This window comes from Balaenoptera musculus, chromosome 3 (assembly GCF_009873245.2).
Source record: "Balaenoptera musculus isolate JJ_BM4_2016_0621 chromosome 3, mBalMus1.pri.v3, whole genome shotgun sequence".
NCBI classification, from domain to species: Eukaryota; Metazoa; Chordata; class Mammalia; order Artiodactyla; family Balaenopteridae; genus Balaenoptera; species Balaenoptera musculus.
Genome location: NC_045787.1, coordinates 60,597,901 through 60,622,273, shown reverse-complemented (window position 1 = coordinate 60,622,273; position 24,373 = coordinate 60,597,901). Strand labels below are relative to the sequence as shown.

The following is a 24,373-nucleotide window of genomic DNA, read 5'->3' as shown; positions in this document are numbered from 1 at the left end:
AGTAGAGTTCCCTGTGCTATACAGTAGGTCCTTGTTGATTGTCTATTTTATTTATAGTTATGTGTATATGTTAATCCCAAACTCTTAATTTTTTATTGACTTTGATTTAGAAGATGAATATTCTATATACCCTGTAGTACTTTTAAGGGAAGAATAGATCATTTTATAATTAGTCAATGGGAAACTAATATAATTTATAATCACTCTTCAAGGTAGATTTACTCATTTAAACTCTGACATTTTAATGTTCAGGCTTTTGTTTTTGGTAAATCAAAACTCTGTTTATAACCGTGGATTTTTTTTCTGCTTTGAATATTAAGAAACTTAAATTGTATATTTCAGGTTCTGATTTCACAATCATCATTTGCCTGATTCTTTAACTGTTTATCATATGTGCTTCACTTTCATAGTTTGGAAACTGGCTTAGTGACATTAAAGAACGTAATAATATTTTTAACTTAAAATGGTCAATTGTTACAACAGAGCCCCTTTCTCTTCCTATTGAAAGATCTGTTTTTAGGAATAAATGCTGTGAATGAGGCCTCAGTTTCTTTAAAATCTGTAAGATCTTTTGGCCCTCTAAGGGTCTGTGACTCTTTGATTTTATATTAGTATGAATACCTCATCATCTTTTTAGATAATGTATCTTACAACCCCAGGGACAGCACTGAGACTCCATTGTTTTTACATATATTTAATATATTCTTCTTGACCTCTAGGGTTTTTGTTGTTGTTGTCTTCTTCCTTCTTGGCATGGACAGGACTTCTAGGCAGACTTGAAGGTTGCCCTAAAATAGTCCATTATCACTATGTAAGTTTCACTGATAAACAAATTTCTTAAAGACCTTAAGGAGAAATCTGCATTTCACTTGACTTAGGATAATTTAATTCCTCAGTTAATTTTCTTTAGGTAATATATTAGCAAAATTTGCTTGTCTGAATAACCTTCTTACCATCTACTGTAAACTAAAAGAATTGGGGCAAAAGACTATTTTTTGTTTTGTTTGTTTTATATAATAGAATAGGCATTTGTTGAAAAGTCGAATCAGTTGAGGTATTTAGTATGTGTAGAATAGATGAATAAGATATTCATCAGCCTATAGAAAGTTTCTGCCCATAAGGAGCTCACAGCCTAATGGAGGGAGGCAATAATAAACAAGTGTACTACAGTCTTCCTGTATGTTGACCACTTACTCAATTGCCAGCTGTCTGCTCTCATGCAGAACTAGACTACCTATTTTTGAATGTTAATGTTGTCTTGAATAAATTACCCAATCTCCCTGTGCTTCAGATTCCTCATTTGTAAAATGAAGATAATAGTAGGCTGTACTAATCTTGAGAAACTTAAGTGAAATAATCTGGTCACAGAAAGACAAATACTGAATGTTTCTACTTGTATGACGTATTAAGATAGTCAAATTCATAGAATCCAAGGACAGAAAGGTACTTGCCAGGGGCTAGAAGAAAAGGGAAATGGGCAGCTGCTAATCAGCAGGCATCAATTTTAGTTAAGGGAGGTGAATAAGCTCTGGAGATCTACTGTATAACACTGTACCTGTAGTCAACGGTAATGTATCATATGGTTAAAAATTTGTTAAGAGGGTAGATCTCATGTTAAGTGTTCTTACCAAAATAAAATTAAAATGTTTAAAAATAGTAGGCTATACTTCTTAGAGTGAGGACGATTAAGTTCTGTTGAGGACAAGGAGAAAGCTTGGAAAGGCCCAGAACATAAGATCACTTTGTACTTGTGGTGGAGTACCACTGCAGTGCTGAGGTCTTTGAAAACCAGGAGGTAGCATGAAGGAAAAGTAGGGTGGAATTACCCAAAGGGGATGAGAAGGCACCTGGGTAGGGTAGAATAACACCCTCCCCCTCCAACCCAACGCCTAAGATTTCCAGGTCCTGATGCCTGGAACCTGTGAGTATGTTACCTAATGTGGCCAAGGGAACTTTACAGATGTGATTAAGATTCTTGAGATGCAAACAATAAATGCTGGAGAGGGTGTGGAGAAAAGGGAACCATCTTGCACTGTTGGTGGGAATGTAAATTGATACAGCCACTATGGAGAACAGTATGGAGGTTCCTTAAAAAACTAAAAATAGAACTACCATATGACCCAGCAATCCCACTCCTGGGCATATACCCTGAGAAAACCATAATTCAAAAAAAGTCGTGTACCACAATGTTCATTGTAGCACTATTTACGATAGCCAGGACATGGAAGCAACCTAAGTGTCCATCGACAGATGAATGGGTAAAGAAGATGTGGTATATATATACAATGGAATATTACTCAGCCATAAAAAGAAACGAAATGGAATTATTTGTAGTGAGGTGGATGGACCTAGAGTCTGTTATACAGAGTGAAGTAAGTCAGAAAGAGAAAAACAAATACCATAAGCTAACACATATATATGGAATCTTAAAAAAAAAAAAAAAAAAAGGTTCTGACGAACTTAGGGGCAGGACAGGAATAAAGACGCAGACATAGAGAATGGACTTGAGGACACAGAGAGGGGGAAGGGTAAGCTGGGACAAAGTGAGAGAGTGGCATGGACATATATACACTACCAAATGTAAAATAGATAGCTAGTGGGAAGCAGCTGCATAGCACAGGGAGATCAGCTCCGTGCTTTGTGACCACCTGGAGGGATGGGATAGGGAGATGCAAGAGGGAGGGGATATGGGGATATATGTATACATATAGCTGATTCACTTTGTTATGCAGTAGAGACTAACACGTTAGAAAAAAAAAATTCTTGAGATGGAGAGATTATTCATCCAATAATCTTGGACCCAATGTAACCAAGAAAGTCAGATGTCAAAAGCAGAGGCTAGAATGATGTCTTTGCTGGCAGGGGGCCTTGAGCCAAGGAACGTGGGTAGCCTCTAAAATTTTGAAAAGGCAAAGAACATATTTCCCCTTAGAACCTCTGTGGAGAACTTAGTCCTGTTAACACCTTGATTTTAGCTCCATAAGACTCGTGTTAACTTCTGGCTCCAGAACTGTAAAATGATAAATTTGTGTTGCTTTAAGCCACTAAGTTTGTGGTAATCTATAACAACAACAATAGGAAACTAAAGTGCCACCAAAGGGTAAATAATGCCAAATTTATTTCAACTATAGCCAACCCTGCCTCTACATGTGGATTATTAAAATTATACAACTTTTTTTTGTTTGTTTTACTTAGGCTAGTTTTGCAATAATATATTTTAAAAAGATAAATTTTTTACTATGGATTCTTCAAAACCACACTTAACCATACTTTACTTTGCATGGTAATTGCTTACATAACCACTTAATGTTTCCTAGCAGAGTGTAAGTTTGATGAGGGCAGAGTCTCTTTCTGATTTGTTTGTTTTCCTCATAGCTCCAAGAGGTGGTCTTTATAAAAGTAATACCTGCTCATAGTAACAGAACATTAGAGATAAAATGGTACATTCTGGTTCTCAGTTTGAATTCTTCAGTGCATTTCTCTTTCTTCATCTTTAAGATGATAATAAGATACCTACCATATGTTATTATGAGAATTAAAAAGAAATATCATTTTGTAAACTGAAACATTATGAAATATTAATGTATCATTCCCAGGGAGAAAGAGGTGTGTGTGTGTGTGTGTGTGTATACACACACATATATAATATGAAATACATATGTTTAATAATAATTAGAATGATAAAAAATTTTGCTTATATTCTTTTTTTTTTTTAATAAATTTATTTATTTATTTATTTACTTTTGGCCGCGGTGGGTTTTCGTTGCTGGGTGAGGGCTTCTTCCAGTTGCGGTGCGCGGGCTTCTTACTGTGGTGGCTTATCTTGCTGCAGAGCACAGGCTCTAACCGTGCGGGCTTCAGTAGTTGGGGTACGCGGGCTCAGTAGTTGTGGCTCGTGGGCTTTAGAGCACAGGCTCAGTAGTTGTGGCACACGGGCTCAGTTGCTCCGTGGCATGTGGGATCTTCCCGGACCAGGGCTCGAACTCCTGTCCCCTGCATTGGCAGGCAGATTGTTAACCACTGCGCCACCAGGGGAGTCCCTGCTTATATTCTTAAACGGAGCTAGATAAGAAAATATATTTCAGAGAAAAAGAGTAACAGAACACAAGTCACCTATGTGTTTGCCAGGGGAATCTCTAATATCCATGAATCTCAGTTAATAAAAATGCCAGAATAATAAGTAAAGGCAGTGTTGGTGTATTTCTTTGGCATCAGTAATGTTAGTAATCATTTATATAAGATTCATTCCATTAGGTCAGGTGCTCTTACTAGTTTATGACATTTCTCTACCGGTGCCACTAAAATCGTAACTCTGGACCAGTGATTAGCCTGTGATAACTCAATCTCAGAATCCCAATTTGAGGATCTGCTTCCTAGAGCCACTCCTAGTACCAATTACTATATTAGTTAAGGCCCTGGCAAGAAACAGATGATACACTTAAAAGGGACAATTGAAGAGAATTTAATGAAGGAACTATTTATTTATAAATTGTGGGTGGGATTAAGGGAAACCAACAAGATATACTGTAACACCCTGGGGCTCGCAGGGTAGCAACGGTGGGAAGCCTTTACCATATGTAGAATTGAAGGGAAGCGGTTTGAGGAGTCGGGACACTTAACAGACCCTGAAGGAGAGAGCCACTCATAGGAACTGAAACCTTCAATAGAGGAATGCTAGCACTGCCAGGGAGGTCTGGCAGGAGAGGGATCCAGGATAATAAATATTCTCTCCTGCCCCCTGATTTCTTGCTGGTGCTTCCTATTGGCTAAACATACCTGTAAGTGAGGGACAAAGGAATCTGGTTGATACAGTCCACAGAAGTCAGCCTCTCAGGGCACAGAGTTGGGCCAAGAAATGCAGAGAGTGGATTCATGCATCAAATGGAAACGGTTTAGCTCACAAGCCCACTCTTTCTGGCTTGAAGTCCATGCTATTTCTATAGTAACACCTTTCCTACTACTAATAATACGTGCTACTCACTTTTCTGGACATACCACTTAAGGAATTTTTTTAAACTTTGCTATTTTCTTTAGAATTGAAAAAATGTTATGTAGATTCTAAGTATTTGATTACCACTATATAACTGCTAGGAATCAAAGAACAGTATTTGAGAGCTGTGATTAAAAGCCAAAGACAGTTGAACATTATGGTGATTGCGTAATCTAACCTCACTTTGCTTTTCTGAATTAAAGAAGCAGAGATTAGAAAGGGATATCAGAAGCTAGGAGACAGCAACAGAAGTTAGAAATTAAAGTATACTCTCCTACTTTAGATGAAGGTTCACCCCCCCAAATTTAGATGTACACTCATGGTTATAGTTTTCACCTAGTCATTTAAGACATGTAGAATGTTTTGCTAATTTAAATTTACGTTTTACCAAGAATAATGAGTTTGAATTGAATTATACATATTTAATATGCATAATGTGAATTTTTTTTCAGAAATAGTTGTTGCTGAAAGTGTGGTTGTTATTAAGAAATTACTGCAAATGCAACCCGTACAACATGGTGAAATTATTAAACATATGGCCAAACTCTTGGACAGTATCACTGTGAGTACCAATTAAGAGATCTTTGCTTTTAGTACCAATTCAGCCGAATTTTATTCAGTAAATTATAGTTTTGTTAAAATAAACAGACATACTGAAGTATAATGGTGAAGAGAGCTGAACTCTCCTTGTTCTAAGATTCCACACTGTTGTGGAAGGGGATCACAAATCTGAAAAAAGGGAAGGATACAATAAATACTGCAGTATTGGCTTGGAATTGGAGATATCAATGTGAACTTCATGGGTTTTTATATGGAGAGCTAGATGTGTTGGAGTGTATATGCATGTATGTGTGTGTCTATACACATTTGTATGTACACATATGAATTTGTACATGAGTATACAAACGTCTGTTTCCTAATGCTGTCCTTTAAGAGGGCCTACATGCAATAATAACCCCAGTACCACTGAGCACACCTAGTGCCCAGATCTTGTTTGTTTGTTTTTTTGATTGAGGTATCATTTCATACCATAAAATTCACCCTTTTAAGTATATAACTCCGTGGTTTTTGGTATATTCACAAGGTTGTGCAACCATGACCACTCTGTAATTCCAGAACGTTTTCATCATCCCTAAAATCAAGTTCCTAACGTGAAACTCCTGATCCTCCCGTTACTGCAGCCCCTGACAACCACTAATCTACTTTCTGTCGCAATGGATTTGCTTATTGTGGACATTTCATACAAATGGAATCATATAATAAGTGGCCTTTTGTGTCTGGCTTTTTTCACTTAGAGTGTTTTCAAGGTTCATGCATGTTGTAGAATGTAGTACTGCATCCCCTTTTATGGTAGACTTTGGTTTTTAAATTCCATTCAGCGTTTAAAGGAACCAGGGCTCCTTAGAGAAATGGCTGATTTCTGAGCTAGGGCAAGGAAAGAAGAAGATAATCTTGGAACATCTTGTTGGGCCATAAAAACAAGACAGTGCTCACAGAATGGTAGAGACGTGTCAGAAAGATACAAGAGCCAGCTTAAAGGAACCCCTACTGGCTAATTTGAGCAACAAAATAAATGATAGTAAAAGGATTATAACCTATTGAATAGGGTAAGAATCTCTGAATCCACACTTGAATGGATGAATTAATGAATGAGTAAGGAGAAAGGGAAGTTCTTCCTTACAATGCAAAACAACTAATAATTGTAGAAGAACAAAGGATGGAATTAGAATAGCCATCACAACAGTAATTGATTCACGTGAGAATCATTAACAAATGCTGAAAACTAGGGGGTGAAAATTTGAGTAGTAACAGGATATTTGCACAGTTTTAAGGTATAAATAACCTCATAAGTTATTCTTAATTTAAAAGAGCAAATTATTGACTTTTGACTTTACAACGGAGAAGCCTAGCAGACACTACCTGAACCAAATGAACATAGTTATCATTGCCAGAAATGGGATTATGTACCTTCTGATAAGATACACTGAACAGAACTCAGCATCAAGTCTGTTGAATTCCTGCCAAAAGTGAATAACTTGAATCTAATCATGAGACAATACCAAATGAGGGTATTCTACAAAATAATTGCCTTACAGTCTTTAAATATGCTAATATCATAAAATGGAAAGAAAAACTCAGGAACTTTTGCAGGTTAAAAGAGATTAGAAGGATATGACAACTCTATGTAACATAATTTTGGATTTTCTTTTGCTATAAAGGATTTTATAGGGATAATTGGAAAAATCTCAATAAAATCTTTAGAATAGTTAGTAGTATTGGTTCACTGTTCAGTTTCCTGGTTTTTAAATAATTCTACTGTGTTTATTATATAAGAGCATTCCTTTTATTAGGAAGTTTACACTGAAGTATTTCAGAGTATTAGGGCATATCTACAACTTTGAGTGATCTGGAAACCAAAATGTGTTTGTATATGTAGAAAGCTAGAGCAAATGTAGTAAAATGTTAACATTTGGGAAATGTGGGTGAAGGGTATACAGAAATTCTTTTTATTCTTCTGGCAAGTTTTCTATACATCTGAAGTTGTTTAAAAATTACATTAAATTTAAAAATAAATATTAATTTTTACTCTGTCACATTATATGTCCTTACATTAAAATCGCTATACTTCACTTTGCCCATCACTTTGCCCACCAATATAAAATGGTGAGGGTAAAAGAACCTATGTTATTGAAAGTACTGTGTTAGTTAAGTAATGTAAAGCTCTTAGAACATTGCCTGGCGCACAGCACCGCATGTTAGCTGTTATTGTTATTTGTGTCCTATTTCATTCTCTTCTTCCTTTAGAACTAAAGTTTTTGGAAGAATTACCTGAAAAGAATTTTATTTCCTTACCTTCAACTCGTCAACCCATCACAGTCTGATTTTGACTGTCCACCACTCCACTACTGCTTTTGCAAGGTTATTGACTATCTCCTTTTATTTGGATTTTATTAAATCCAGTGGATAATTTGCTGTCCACATCTTTCTTGATCTTTCATTAGCATTTGATTTCACTGACCACTGCTTCACTTTTGAGACATTCTCTCCATTGCTTCTGTCTGGTTTTTCTTCAAACTCTTCTCCACTGTGTTTGTCTTTTACTCTGCCTGTCCCTTGAATGTTGGTTAGTTTGACAGCTAATGTTCTATAACTAGAGGGGTTGTAGTTTAAGGAGGGGGCAGTATATTACAGTCAGCCCTCATATTCATAAGTTTTGCATCCACAGATTCAACCAACCGGGGATGGAAATTTTGATCCAGGTTGGTTGAATCTGCATATGCAAAACCTGCGACTGTATGTTTTTTGGGAAAAAAATCTGCGTGTAAGTGGACTCATGCCACTCAAACCCGTGTTGTGCAAGGGTCACCCTTCTTCCTTGTTTGAAGATGGGGTAATCTATGCTCAGAGTCTGTTCAGAGGGATCATATTTGTATAGTTAAAGGTAATAGATGGCTGGGTTTGGAGCCTACTAGTCAGGACCAATTTTTAATCTCTCTAGTGGCAAAGTTTTCTTTCCTTCAGAGTGTTATTAAAGCTTGCAGGGCAGTTACACATTTATCTTAAAGCTAAGAATAATACTCACGGGGTCACTTAGCATCTGATCTTCTACCACATTCTCACCACTGTTCTTTGTCTTCATATCTACTGTTATTGTTGATTAATCATCAAAATCAGGACTTATTACAAAGACTGTGTATGAGAGGTTAAGAGAGTGGATTTGAAAACCAGATGAGTTGTGTTCAAGTTTAGTCTCTGCCTTTTACTAGCTTTGTGATCTTAAGCAATACTTGACTTCTCCCTGCTCCAGTTTTCTTCTCTGTAAAATGAGAACCGTAGTACTAATAACTATAGATCTGTTGTGAGGAATAAATGAGTCAACATATTTGAAACACTTAAAACAGAGCTTCGTGTAAGCTGTAATTATGATCATGGCTATATTTAAAGTTTTTGAGGGAGACAGACTTAATGATAAGGTTTGAATTTAGTAAGCATCCTTGTTGCTTCATTTCTATTTTACTAATTTATTTAACATAACTCCTCTAGTGCTAATCATATGCTAGGTACTATTCTAAGCACCTTAAAAATATAAATCATTAATTTTAATAACAACTCTGAAAGGTAGGTTCTATTCTATATATTTTACATAAAAGAAAACTGAGGCACAGAGAGGTTAAGTAACTTGCCTAAGGTCACATAGCTAGTAGGTCTGCTTTCTTAACCAATACATCATGATATATCTGTTTTCCATTTCTAGTCTCTCTTTTCTGTATTCAATTTACTTGCCTACTCACTGACCTGGCCAGGACTTTATTGTTGTTTCCTTTTGATTCCCCTAAATCATTGAGAAATTAGGCATTAGATTGGTCCATATTTGCCCATATGTGGAATAAATGTTTGACATCATTTGTCAGTGATCTGTTGATGGGAGATAAGAGGGTAAAACCTTTTCCTCAAGTCTACTGAGATAGACATCCAGCATCCCTGTGTACCAAGCATCAAATTTCAGTAGTATTTTTAGTCATTGTAACAATCACAAATACTCCTACAGGTATTTAGATACCTTTTAGACAAGTGTTACATCATCTAGTAAGAACCACTTTTCTAAGCAAGAACTAATGAACCACAGCAGTGAACTCTAGATTGGGGAAATCAAAGAATAGAGATACACAAATATATGTATATATTTATACACATAATTAAAATGTATAAAGATAGACTAGGAATGTCTAACAAAAGTGCTGAGAACTCTTGAAAAAGAAGGGCCATAATCATAATATAAGGGAAATTCTAATAATCTGGAACTAAAAATATTGAACAATCTTAGAAAATCTAGGGGTAGGATGGGATTGGGGCGGAATAAATGTGTTTTGAAGGTCTCATGGGAGGAAGAGAGGAGAGAGAAGTGAAATTATTTTCGTATTCTCATCTTGTGTTTAATAAGTAGTAAGGTGCCCCCCCCACCTCCTGGCACACCGGCCTGTCTCCCCTCCCCAGCCCCGACGGGCGGGCGGGCTGCCTGAGGAAGGGGGAGGGTAGGGCTGGGCCGGCCTGCGAGCAGACGACAATGCGGAGCTTCTGCACGGCGCCCAGCTGCACGTGGAAGAGCACACAGTCGGACCTGGCCTTTTTCAGGTTCCCACGGGATCCAGCCAGATGCCAGAAGTTAGTGGAGAATTGTAGGAGAGCCGACTTAGAAGTTAAAACGCCTGATCAACTAATTTAACATTACCGATTGTGTGCCAAACACTTTGAGGCTTATATGATCCATAGAACTAGTCCTTATAGGGCAGTTCTTCGAGATAATGCAATACCAACAATATTTGATTTTACCAACCATTTGAATAATCCACACAACACAGAAAAACCGAATAAAAGAATTGAGTGAAGATGAAATCAGGACACTGAAACAGAAGAAAATTGATGAAACTTCTGAACAGGAACCAAAACATAAGGAAATAAACAACAGCAATGCTCAGAACCCCAGTGCAGAAGAAGAGGGTGAAGAGTAGGAGGAAGACATTTTACCTTTATCCCTTGAAGAGAAGGAAAACAGAGAATACTTAAAATCTTTATTTGAAATTTTAATTCTTATGGGGAAACAGAACATACCTCTGGATGGACATGAAGCTGATGAAATCCCAGAAGGTCTCTTTACTCCTGATAACCTTCAAGCACTGCTGGAGTGCCGGATCAGTTCTGAGAAAGCGCTTTGAGACAACGGCAGTGAACACATTGTTCTGTTCAAAAACACAGCAGAAACAGATGCTAGAGATCTGTGAGAGCTGCATTCAGGAAGAAACCCTCAGGGAAGCGAGACACTCACTTCTTTTCCATCGTCACAGACGATGTGGTGGACATAGCAGGGGAAGAGCACCTGCCTGTGTTGGTGAGCTTTGTTGACGGAGCTCACAACCTGAGAGAGGAATTTGTGGGCTTCCTGCCTTATGAAGCCGATGCAGAAATTTTGGCTGTGAAATTTCACACTGCGATAACTGAGAAGTGGGGATTAAACATGGAGTACTGTCATGGCCAGGCTTACATTGTGTCCAGTGGATTTTCTTCCAAAGTGAAAGTTGTTGCTTCTAGACTTTTAGAGAAATATCCCCAAGCTATCTACACACTCTGCTCTTCCTGTGCCTTAAATACGTGGTTGGCAAAATCAGTGCCTGTTATGGGAGTATCTGTCGCATTAGGAACAATTGAGGAAATTTGTTCTTTTTTCCATCAATCACCACAACTGCTTTTAGAGCTTGACAATGTAATTTCTGTCCTCTTTCAGAACAGTGAAGAAAGGGGCAAAGAACTGAAGGAAATTTGCCATTCTCAGTGGACAGGCAGGCATGATGCGTTTGGAATCTTAGTGGACCTCCTACAAGCACTTGTTTTGTGTTTAGATGGTATAATTAGTGACACAAATGTTAGCTGGAATAACTGTATAGCTGGCCAAGCATTTGTACTCTGTAGTGCGGTAACAGATTTTGATTTCATCGTTACCATTGTTGTTCTTAAAAATGTTCTATCTTTTACAAGAGCCTTTGGGAAAAATCTTCAGGGGCAAATCTCTGATGCCTTCTTTGCAGCCAGTAGTTTGACTGCCGTGCTGCATTCACTAAATGAAGTGATGGAAAATATCGAAGTTTATCATGAATTTTAGTTTGAGGAAGCCACAAATTTGGCAACCAAACTTGATATTCAGATGAAACTCCCAGGGAAATTTCGCAGAGCCCAGCACAGTAACCTGAAATCTCAGCTAACCTCTGTGAGTTACTATAAAGAAACTCTTAAGTATTCCAACAGTGGAACACATTATTCAGGAACTGAAAGATATATTCTCAGAAAAGCACCTCAAAGCTCTTAAATGCTTACCTCTGGTACCCTCTGTCATGGGACAGCTTAAATTCAGTACATCAGAGGAGCATCATGCTGACATGTACAGAAGTGACTTACCTAATCCTGAGCTGCTGAGCTGCATTGTTGGAGAATCAAGTGGAAACACAGAGGGAAAGATACAGAACTTCCATCCACTATTTATGAAGCCCTTCATCTGCCAGACATCAAGTTTTTCCCTAATGTTTATGCATTGCTGAAGGTCCTATGTATTCTTCCTGTGACGAAGGTTGAGAATGAATGCTATGAAAATGGGCGAAATCGTCTCAAAGCATACCTGAGGAACACTTTGACAGACCAAAGGTCAAGTAACTTGGCTTTGCTTAACAGAAATTTTGATATAAAACACGATTTGGATTTAATGGTGGATACATATATCAAACTCTATACAAGTAAGTCAGAGCTCCCTACAGATAATTCAGAAACCATTGAAAATACCTAAGAGACTTTTAAAATAGGCTTTCTCTTATATTTGATATTTGAAAAAAATCTGTCGGAAATTTGAAAATATCTTACAGAAAAGTTGTAAAGTGTACGTAGGCCACTTAATCACGGAATATCTTGATCTGTAGGCCTCCCATTGAGTACATTAGTCATTGATAATCTGCCTGTTTAAATGGCCCATTTGAAGTCCCATGCTTTGGAGACCTAACTGTTCTTCCAGAAGATAGCATTGAAAGTACCACATTACACTCTGTGTGATCTCTGCTAATGGCACTTTGGAATTGTATTAGTTAAGTCATTTTAGACATAACATTTATCGCTGTGGATCCAGTTGTCAGGGATTGAGTTATCAGTTCTTTGAAGAAATAAATTTTGAGGAGGTATGGGAGGAAGGAATACATTTTATAAAACGTTACAACGAAGCTCATGACTGATCTTTGAATAGTAGGAGTTTTAAGTATGCTCTTAAAAATCTGTAAGGGACAGTTAAGAAAATTATCAGACTGTAAGAAAAATAGGTGAGCTCACCAAACAAGAATTTCAGTGTAGATTTTGTCTTTATCAAATGAAGTTAAAGGAACAAGTTAAAGTTTGAATGGAAGAGCCTGCCATTGTTGTTCCACATCTGGTTGTTGCTGTTTACATTCCTTTATTGAGCCTACATCTTCATAAGCTTTTTGAACACTTCTGTTTCATGGTCAAGACAGGATCAGAGGCCATGGATACTGACAACTGATTTGTTTGTTTTCTTGGGTTTTTTCCAAGACTGTATCTACTGCCTCATCTTGATTTACAAGCAAAACCTAGAAAAACCACAAAAATAAGTGTGTTGTAGTTTATCTAGGAATAATACAGAAAATATTGCTGTTGTTTTTGGTGAAGAAATCAATTTTGTATAGTTTATTTCAACCTAAATAAAATGTGAATTTTGTTTAAAAAAAATATAAGGTGAAAATAGCTTATCTTGGGGTGAAAACAGTGGATTTTGATAGGGAAAATAGTTAATTCCTTGTTTATAAAAAATGATGGAGAAATGTTTGTCTGGTTATGAGAAAGAAATAGGAATGTGGAGTTCTGTATTCCCCATCATCTTGTGCAGAATTTAGTTAAAACTTGTGCTTTTAAGCTTGTTCTGCTCTTGTTAGAAAGGAAGAGGCAAAAGCAAGGGAGTGTTAGGGCTTTCAGGTGAATGCAGCTGCTTATACGTGAAACCTGTGGCAGTATATAAGACCCATATCAAGCAAACCACAGACTTTCTTGGAAGAAGAATTTGTTGTATTTGATTATGTCCCTGTGTGGGGCTCAGGAAAATGTTTGATTGCATCGCCTTTCTCTACGGCAGTTGTTGGAATATTAGCCAAGTACATACTTTCTTATGAATCTATGTAGCACAGCTTGTTTTTCTGTTTTTGTCAGATAGATGATAACTATTAGTGGAATACAAAATATGGTGGGAATTCCAAATTCACAAAAGGAAAAAAAGAAAACCAAAATGTAAAGTAAATAATAAATTTTTAAAAATTAAAATGGAAGAGTTAAAATCAAGAAGTAAGCTGGAAGAGTAAACATCAAATATATCCTATTTTGAATATGAATGGATTGCATTCTCTCATTAGAAGACAGACTTTCAAATTGGAATGAAAAACAAAAGCCAGATAGAGGCCATTTATAATTAAAACACCATAATCAAAGTGATAAAGATTGAAAATAAGAAAATAGGGAAAGAGACATTAAGTGAATATCAACAAGAATTTAAAATTAATTAAAGACTTTTAACAGGATAAAATGGAACATTATAAAATGAAAAAAAGGCCCAATTTACAAAGAAATTAAGAAACATAAACCTATGTGCACAAAAAATATGGCAACCAAATAAATATGTAAGTGAAAAATCTATTGGAAATGCAAGGAGAAATAGATAAAATACAGTTTTGGTGGGTGACTTTAATATGCTTGTCTCGAATTAGATATACCTCATAGATTTTTTAGGTAAGATGTAGATGTAAGGACATAGAGAAATTAAATAACAGAATCAATACTTTATATAGTAAATATAGCTAAAATCTTATATCTCTTGAGCAGATAATACCCACTTTTATGGATGTATCCATAGAACATTTACAAAAAATCATTTACTTAGACATAAAGTAAACTTAAAGCTTTTATATTTTTTAACCTTAAGCAATAACGTAAGAATTAAATATTTTAAAATGGTACCAGAGCAGTTGTGAAGCAAGAAATAAACTTTTAAATTAAGGTTTAAAGAAAAAAATACAGGCTTTCCTAAAAGCACAGAAAAAGAAACTACTTTATTTCAAAATGTGTGAGGCATGGCTAAAGCTGTAACTGTCACCATTTTTAAAGTAAAGAGACCAAAAATAAAAGAATTTGATATTTGTCCTGAGACATTTGAAAAATAACAGTGAAAGAAAGCATAGAAACCTAAGAGGGATCAGAGATGATTGTGTCAAATGGAATACCAAATAAAGATAGTTGAAATTGATAAATACATCTTAAATGTGGTCCTTTGGAAAGATAATAAAGTAGAAAATCCCTCCTGATTCTGATAAGGTGGAGAGAAAGCAAAAGTAGACAAATTGGGACTATGATATAGAAGAGATTAAAATAATTATAAGAAAAACTATATGCAATTCTATAGCAAAAAAACCCCGAACTTTTGGAGAATGAAAAGGTGATGAGTTTTTACTGTTAACATACCTCAGGAAGCTGAAGTGCTTGAAGTGGGACAAGGAAGAAAGAAGCAAGATGGTTTGTGATGCAGAACCCTAAAAATGACCAGGGATTGGTGGCACAAGTTACTCCAGAAGAATGTGGTGAGGGGTGTAGCCAACAACAGCTTCAAATCAGAAGTGAATCCCCAGAATCTCTGCTCCAGTCAAGAGACCTATTCACAGAACAGTGGCCATGTGGAAAAGAAAGTGGGCTTTATTCATCTGACCAAGCACTTGAGGACCTTTAAATGTGGGCACGTGATTCTAACATTAAGCCTGAGAGCCTTAAATGAGACCTCTTTCTTACTGAATGAATCTCTGCCTATTTGACCTAAATCCTAGACCCCCTGGATTTTAGAAAGAGCCAATCTGACCAGTGTCAGAGGACAAGAGGACACTATTGAGCATGTTTTCCCTCAGTACCTAAGCCACTTTATCAGGGCGAAATCCTGGGCTCATGTACCCTCTGGGAGGAGGAAGAACCGAGGTGACAGCTAGACCTCTTCCCACCGTGACCACCTTACTTATCCATAAAACCAGAGGTAAAAGGAAGTGCGAAAATGCCCCATGTGCATAAGTGTAGGAATAGGCAAGAAGATGGCCTAGATCTGCCCTGAAAAAAAGGCTCGCTCTGGGGAAGCTGCAGGAGGCCTTAAGGGAGCCGTTGCACAGTGTGGCAGAAGAATAGGTGCAAAGGAATAAACTTTCATTTGATTAATGAGTAAAGGAAACTCATTGATGTGAAATTGTTTGTCTCCATGATATATGTGATCAGTCAGGAACCAGAACCAGTCTTCTTGCCTTGCTGGCCAGTATTCTTCCTAGAATATAGCGCACTCATTGTCTCTGCCCCGTGCCCATGGCGAACTCTGGATCTAGACTTGGAGTTCCAGTCCTAGTTGCATCACTGACAAGCTGTGAGATGTTGGGCAAGTTTCTTATTTCCTTTGTGCCCCAGTTTCCTCATATATCAAGTGGGGAGAATGGTAGAGTCTACTTCATAGGGCTTTTGTAATAACTGACTGAGAAAACAGGTAAGGTACTTAAAAACAATGCCAGTAAAACATGGTGGGAGCTTATTAGATGTTAGCTATGTAATTTTTTAAAAAAGAGAACACAGATTTTATTGTATTCAAGACTTTGATTCCATTTGTTATTTAGTAAGTGGCATAGTTGAAAATCTGAAAACTAAAATTTAAATTAATTCTATATTTAAAATTCATTTATATTGAATAATTTATGTTGATAGGGCAGTCAACTGTCCTGAGTGTGAATATTTTATCCTTTGGAGTATCCTTCATTTGTAGTAAATACTGCTTTGGGAGCAAAGTTCTTCCAGAATAAAAGGCACACTACCTGAGGATTGTTCTAAAAGGATTTCACATTATCTTTAATGGGACAGGTGAGGGTTTCACATTATAAAAGAAGAGTTAAAAGATGTTATTTGGTAGACTACTGAGCGATACTGAAGTAGTGCCTTATGTACTCCGTGCCCCGTGCCCAGGTACCTCATGAGCGCCTGCCATTTCACAAGTTAACTACACTTGCCCTGCCATCCCCACTTAATCCACACTTAGGTTTTCATGCATATTGAGTCCACATGCAGGATATTGGGTCTGATGTGCTGTTTGCATGCAGTTTGTTTAGATGTCCACTGATTTTGCCTTTGACAAACTTAAATAAATAAAATCGATGTTTTTGCGGGATTTACTTTACACTGTTGCATTGTGCAGTGAGCTGTTGTTGTAACGCAATAGCTTTTAAATTGAACTGCTTACAGAGTGATCTGTAAAATCTTTCTAGATGTCTTTCTATAACTGTTGTGGTCAGCTAGGAAACATTATTTGTTTTTGTAGGCAAGTTAATGGGTTAAAATGGCAGTGGAAACTGCCTTCTGGTAGAAGGTTTAAAAAGTGCACTTAACCACTTGCTCAGGGCATTTAGAATAAAGAATCAGGCAAAGTCATTTACAATCCAGTTTGTCTTCGAAAATATTGAAAAAAAAGGTTCATAATGAATGTATTATATGCATACATGTGTGTTATTAGTTTGGCCTTAGTTCCGTGTTCCTATTTGTTCTGTTTGAAAAGACCGTGGAGGACAAAAAGTGACTAATTTTCTTACTTGCTCTTTCTTCAGTTGCTTCAAATCTTTGAAAATAGTGGCCATGGATTCATAGTATCAGTGGTGTACAAATAAGAGTCTTATAACTTAATTGGGAGAGAAAGGCAGGGCTGAAATTTGAAAATCTTATTCTGATTCCAGCCAAACGCACAAAAGCATTGGGTTTGTCAGTTTTCTAAGCTTCTTAATGTCATCATGGAAAGATTGGTATTAGTATATTTATAGTGATATTATTCCCTGTTGTGAAGAAGTTTTCTATGTTTTTTTTTCTGTGTGTGTGTTTTTTATTTATTTGGTTGTGTCGGGTCTTAGTTGCGGCAGGCGGGCTCCTTAGTTGCCGTTTTCTATGTTTTTGAAATAGAAATTTTATTACTTAGTTCTAGACTCTCTGAATATGATCCTGGCCCCGCCCCCCGCCCCCACCTAGAGATTTTCATTGTGAGCCTTAGAACTTACTGATTTTTAATTTTTTAAAGAGTTATATTTTAAATGTATGCATTATGAATGTTTAGAGTATTTAAATATTATTATTTTAATCTTGATATATTAATGAATAGGAATATAAACAATCTCTTAGACCTTTTTGGGGTTGTCCTTTTAATTGTAAAGAAGTAAATAAATAAATAAGTGTATAACCAGAGGAAAATTACTTAAAGTGGGGTAAGAGATGTGATATGTCATAGAATTCTAATTTTATACTGGTAATATATAATAAAATATTTAAGAAAAATAAATCTAGCATAACTGAAATCTGAAGTTGCCCATATATTCTTATTTAGACATACCTTTCATTATGGCAGGCAACTTGAATTGCTTCATACTGGAAAATTTAATGTACCACTCAATTATTGTTCTTTAGCCCAATTTAAAATAATAGATTGGGAGTAAAGTCCTAATGCAGTGTAACCTTCGGAACATTAGAACTAGCCTCTTTCTTTCCAGAAATCAGTATACAGTAAGGATATCAGTTTTATCATACTACATGAATAGATCTGTAATAGCATTTAGTATTTTACTCAATACTTATACTTAGTACTTACACTTATTATGTAAGTATACTGATTTCTTCTCTCTTACTAAACTTATTCTAATATTAATTTAAAGATGATACTGTTATCACATTATTTTGAAAATGTATACTTGACTTTAAAGTTTTCTGATGACCTCATTCTCCTTCTGGTGAAAGACTTAGCGGTGTCTTAATAATTTTATGTTATTTCTTGAAATGGGTGTTTTGAAAGAATTCAAGGTGGTATATATTGTGATAAAATTCTAGCTGTGCAAAGGTCCTCATTCTCACTTTCTTCCTTAACAGTCGTACTGTGCACAGCTGTGAAACTATAATGAAAACATTAGGACTTTATTTGAGGAATTAGAAAAGGACTTCATAAAGAGTCTTATCTCTTCTTGTGATGCTACCTCTTAATGATAGCCATTGGCTTTTTCATTTATTATTAAAAGCAAATTTTCTATACTAGGTGAAAATGTTCACAGAAACTAATTTACATACCCCTTCAAATTCCTTTTGAAGGATATTGAAAGGGGGAGGATACAAATAAACAAATAGTAATAAAACTAATTTGCATGCTCTAAATAAAATGTTGGTCTTAATGGTGCTGGTGGAAGGTTTCCAATTTGTAACAAAGCATTTATTTTTAAGAAACAAATTATATGGAAGTGTAGTTTATTGAAAATATATATAATGCCAAAATGCAGTATTGGGCAGATTTATCTTATTCCTATTTCTGTTGTTGATGACCAAATAATAGACCAGCATTCATGATTTTATAAGCAGGCCTTGATGATTTTGTCAGTTTTATTTATTTCCAGTGCTGCAGATATAGATACATAGAGGACAATAACAGTTTTGATTTGGAATCATAGTGTTTAATGGGTCTATTCCTTTTTCTATATTGTCCATGGATTCTCAAAACGTGGTTTGCAGGCCGCCTGTCTCCAGAATCATCTGTAATGCTTCATGAAGCATGGATTCCTGGACCCCATCACAGAACTACTGTCTTAGAACTGTTACCAAAACCCTACAGTTTTGGTCATAAACCTAGATGATTTTTATAGGCATCGAGGTTTGTGAACCAATGCCCTAGAGCAGAGGTCGGCGGACTTTTTCTGTAAATTGCTAGATAAGTAAATATTTTCAGCCTTATGGTCTTTGTTGCAACTACTCTTCTGCTATTATAGCACAGAAGCAGCAACAATGATAAATAAATGGGCATGGCCAGACAGATTTAGCCCAAGAATTGGTGGATCACTGTTAGAATGAAGATTCTAGACCAGTGGTTTTTTCCTTTATGAATCTTTTCTTAAGCATTATCTCTGAAATCAGTTTTAATCAGAATTTCTGGTAACTGAAGAAAATTCATAAATACAGGAGGACTTCCTGGATATATGTTAAATGAATTAATAGATGATAAAACCTTTATAATATTTAAAGCCTTTTCTATGTTAATATTAAGGAGAGTATGATTATCTTATTTGTAATATTTGTATATAATCTGCTTCTAATATTAGGTTCCTGTGGCTAGAGCAAGTATTCTTTGGCTAATTGGAGAAAACTGTGAACGAGTTCCTAAAATTGCCCCTGATGTTTTGAGGAAGACGGCTAAAAGCTTCACTGGTGAAGATGATCTGGTAAAACTGCAGATTTTAAATCTTGGAGCAAAACTGTATTTAACCAACTCCAAACAGGTAAGAGACTAATCCTTAGTCTACCTATGTGAAATCTACTTTCCTCTTTGCTCTGATACATTAGTCTGTCCGTTCAACAATTACCAGGTGCCTATTTCTTTTAAGGTTTTACTTTAGGTCGTAGCGGTATAAAGAGATGACATTCTGGTCTAGTAGAGGAGAAAAACATAAAAAAATGAAATAGTATGTGGTAAGTGCTATAATAGAAGTATTGTGATACAGTGGAACTCCAGAGGAGAAAGTTATTGAAAGTCTAAAATAGAAGGAGAGAGGTCAGAGTTTCATAAAGGATAAGACTCTTGACTAAGGGCTTGTAAGGAGTAGTTTACCATACAGAATAAGCAAAGAGGAGAGCAGGGGGTCAGAGTCATGAAACAGCTTGGTGCTTTCAGGAAACTTAAAGCTGAGTTTGGAAAGGTAGGCAAGGGCAAGACTTGGAGTGGCAAGTGCTATGGACTTTGTCCCCCATGTGAAGGGAAAACCGTTCAATATTTTTTAATAGTGGTGTAATTGACCAGATTTGCAGTTTAGAATATTCATTTTTTAAATCAGTTGACTTTGAGGAACTGTTGGTAAGAGGAATAGCCTCTATGTATAATATACATAGAATCACCACTATATATTGGGGTTGGCCAAAAAGTTCATTTGGGTTTTTCCGTAAGATGTTGCAGAAAAACCTGAACAAACTTTTTGGCCAACCCAATATAAAATAGGGTCTTTCTCATTCTTCTTCCTTTGTCTGAATAGCTCTTCTCTACAGGTGGAGGACTTAATCTGGTCAGTGAGACTGGAAAAGGATTCTTGCTCATTTGCAGCTAGGACTCTTAGTAGGCTTTATGCTCTGTGTCCTGTCTCTGTTTCTCCTTAATTTTTCTGACTGGGACTCTTACTTAGCCTCTGTGATTTCCCCCCCTCCATTTCCCTCTCTCTGTCTCTGTTCTTGTCCCCCTCCTTCTCTAAAACACTCTGTACCTGGGTATCTCTTTGATAGCCTTCACACATGCACGCAGCCCATCTACCGCAGTCTAATGTCTTTGTCATTCTCTCCCTCTTCCATCAGTGTTTGTGTCTCCTTTTTTGTATCTGCTGTGTATCTCTCTATATGTGTCTCCCTCTCATTCTGCCTTCTCTCCCTACCCATAGATCACATTCTTTCTTTAGTAACCTGATATTGGCCATTCACAATTCTCAGGTTGACTCCTCAAATTCATATATTCATTCATATACTTTTGGATTGTCTTCATCCCTAATTGTGATGTGAGTTGTATTATTATAGTTTTTGCTGATTGGTGTACCAAACTTGTGAGCAACTAATTGCAAATATTTTGAGCATATTTCTATGATTTAGATTTTATCTTTACATTTTAAGTCAATCTTTGAAAGGAATCAGTTAATCATTTCCAAGTGCCATGTAGATTAATTCATGCAATGAGTTATTTTTAAAAAACTGAGTAAAAGAGAGGAAACCTATGTTTGCTGTTGAGTTGCTTGTTTATTGATAAAAACACTGTTTTAGCCTGACACTCACTGTTCTTACTAAATTCATGTAGTACTGTGAACGTCAACATAACACCTAGAATATTATGATTGTTATGACTATCATAACAATGGTTTGGCTACTCTAAGTGAGCTTATAGATAATCATAAAAGAAAAGTAATACAAATTAGTATGTTAATCAAGACTGAAGTAGATATGTCTTACAAAACTAAATGAAGGTTCTTTCCTTGGCTCTCTTCTTTGTAGCTGTAAATAACCAATAATGGAATGTAGTACTGTGTGTTCAGAAATTGTAGAGTGTATTCCATATCTTTTTATTAAGTGAATCTGAAGATAACATAGATTGCACTCAGCTATTTTTTTTTCTTGAATTCAGTTTTGGAACTCAGCTTCTGAAGTGTTGTATTGTGTATTTTAGAATGATACTTCAGGATAACCACATAGACTTGACCACCAGCTGGTGAAAACATAGTTATGTTTAGAAAAAACAACTCATTGTTTTTAAATGATTAAATATAAAAATAAATGAACAAAGGTATCCTGTAGAGTTGTGTTCTGTTCTCCAGTTTCTCATTTCTCAAGAAAAGGAGTTTGAGAGAATTCATAAATGAAAATTAACATCAAAGGGTGATTTTTTTAAGTACCATCAGCTTGACTGGGTTTTTAAGTTGTATAATTCATAATCCATTGGATGTGAGATGAGACTAAAATGATTGCTTTCACCTAAATGTAAAAAAATTATTTTCTATATGTGTTTATTTTAACCATCTTTAACACTGAACTAGGAAGACCAGGCCACAGAGTTGAGGGACTGGTTTGCCATGAAGTCCCAACATTTATTTGTAGGTCTGTTTTCCTTGTGGCCTAGATCTCTCAGTGAGCATTTTCAGATTTTGTATTGAAATATTTAGTTTTAGGGGATGGCTACATTGATTTTTATAAGATTTGGCACATTGTGTTCATTTGTATGCCTAAGGAATAATTGAATAATAAGCTTCTTTAATATCTCAAATGTTTTTACCTGGTGTAAAGAAGAATTTGAAACTTAGTTAATAGTTTGCTTTTGGTATGGTTGAGCAAACTCCTACTGGACAAATATAAACTCAGGAAAAATACAAAAAGTAAACAACTGCCTGAAGTCTCAAAAGAGTAAATAAAAGTGGGAAGATTCTGAAGGGAAACGGACACTTGAAAGAAGAGAGTGGCACAGAGTGAATTTCCCCACTTTTATGGCTCTTATCCTGAGTTCAGGCTACAGTTGGCACTGTACACAGAAGCTGAAACCCCAGAAGGAAACCCAGAGTCCTTCCGGCCTGAGGAAGTAGAGGACAGAGTTTAAGAAAACTACTGGGAATTCCCTGGCGGTCCAGTGGTTAGGACTCCGCTCTTTCACTGCTGAGGGCCCGGGTTCAATCCCTGGTTGGGGAACTAAGATCCCACATGCCGCTTGGTGAGGCCAAAAAAAAAAAAAGAAAACTACTACCAAAGATATTGAAAAGTTAAGGAAGAATTCTAGGAAGGAGAGAGCCAGTGTGGGGAGCCTCAAAATCTGTGAATACTTTTGCTCAGGTCTCTGGCTGACACCTGAACCACACATATGCATGGTGGATTCAGAACAGCACAGTTAATAATAAGGGAACTGAACTGGAATTTGAACAGCACTGAAGAGACAAAGTTTGTACTTTGAACCCAGCCTAGAGTATAGCAACATCCAGGGTCTCTACAATATAACATTCATAATGTCCAAGATAAATCCAAAATTACTCAACATAAGAACTAGAACAGGGAATTATTGTTTAACAAGTATAGAATTTCAATTTGTGAAGATATAAAAATTTCTGGAGATTAATGGTGGTAATGGTTGCATAACACTGAACTACACACTTAAAAATGGTTGCAGTGGTAAATTTTTTGTTTATTTTACCACAATAATGAAGAAGACCAGGAAAATGTGATTAGTTTAAAAACAAACAAAAAAACAAAAACCAGAAACCAACTTCTAGATGACCCAGATGTGGAAATTTGCAGGCAAAATTTTGAAGCAGCTTTTGTAAATGGTTGATGACATAGAGGAAAATGTATTCACAATAGATGAAAAGATAACTCTCAGCAGAGAAATAAAAACTATAAAAAATAATAAAATGGAAGTTGTAGAACTGAAAAATACAGTACCCAAAAAATCAACATTTTGTCTATCTTTAGCATTATATATTCTTTGATATTTTAATTTTTTTTCAGTATAGAGATATAAAGCTGTTCATATAGTTTTTTAAAAACTCTGTTGCCTTATGATTAAGACTCTGTAGATGAACTTCTGTAAGCTTCTTTAATTTTCTGACTTTGAGCTCTTTCAGATGGACATTTAGAAAGCAGTTTAACTGTATGTGATGCCTGCCATAGAACTATTTAATGTCAATTACTGGGAGGCAGGTGGTGATTCAGAGTACAGGCTCTAATGTTAGACCGTCTGACTTCAAATCATGTTTTGCCACTTACTAGCTACGTGGTTTTGGACAGATTATACAATACAACCTACCTAATCTAATTTCTAATCTGTAAAGTGGAAGTTATAATCATATAGTCAGTTATTTATAATGCAACATAATGTTCCTAAAAATCATTGTGCTTTACACAAATGCACAATAACAGCCACAGGGATTATTGCAAAAGTGGAACCAGAGGCACAACACTCAAAAAATTCATTGGTGACACATAAAAAGAAAAAAAAAAAGAACAGTAAAAACAAGAGAATAGTTTTACACATGTTAAATGGTTAAGAAATATATAAATACTACAATGAATCTAGCTTTTTACTTTTAGAAAGACCTGACTTGTGGAAACGGGTGTTTTAAAGGTTGTACTTGTGAGTTATGTCTTGGAAGGAGGGTTAATTTGAATATGGATGGAAAGTTGTACTGCCAGATGTGGCTAAATATAGCCCATAATACATGTGGTGATCTGAGATAGATGTTTGAGGTGGATATGTTTCTT

General features: G+C 36.0%; 1 protein-coding gene across 1 annotated transcript in view; it reads left to right on the top strand.

Annotated features, from left to right (window-relative positions):
• Positions 1-24,373, top strand: part of AP3B1 (adaptor related protein complex 3 subunit beta 1) — a 267,726-nt gene that overhangs the window by 126,038 nt on the left and 117,315 nt on the right. The window contains exons 14-15 of the mRNA XM_036848304.1: positions 5,443-5,552; positions 19,708-19,884. Of these exons, the coding sequence (XP_036704199.1) occupies positions 5,443-5,552; positions 19,708-19,884 (287 nt within the window). The remainder of the gene's footprint in view (positions 1-5,442; positions 5,553-19,707; positions 19,885-24,373) is intronic.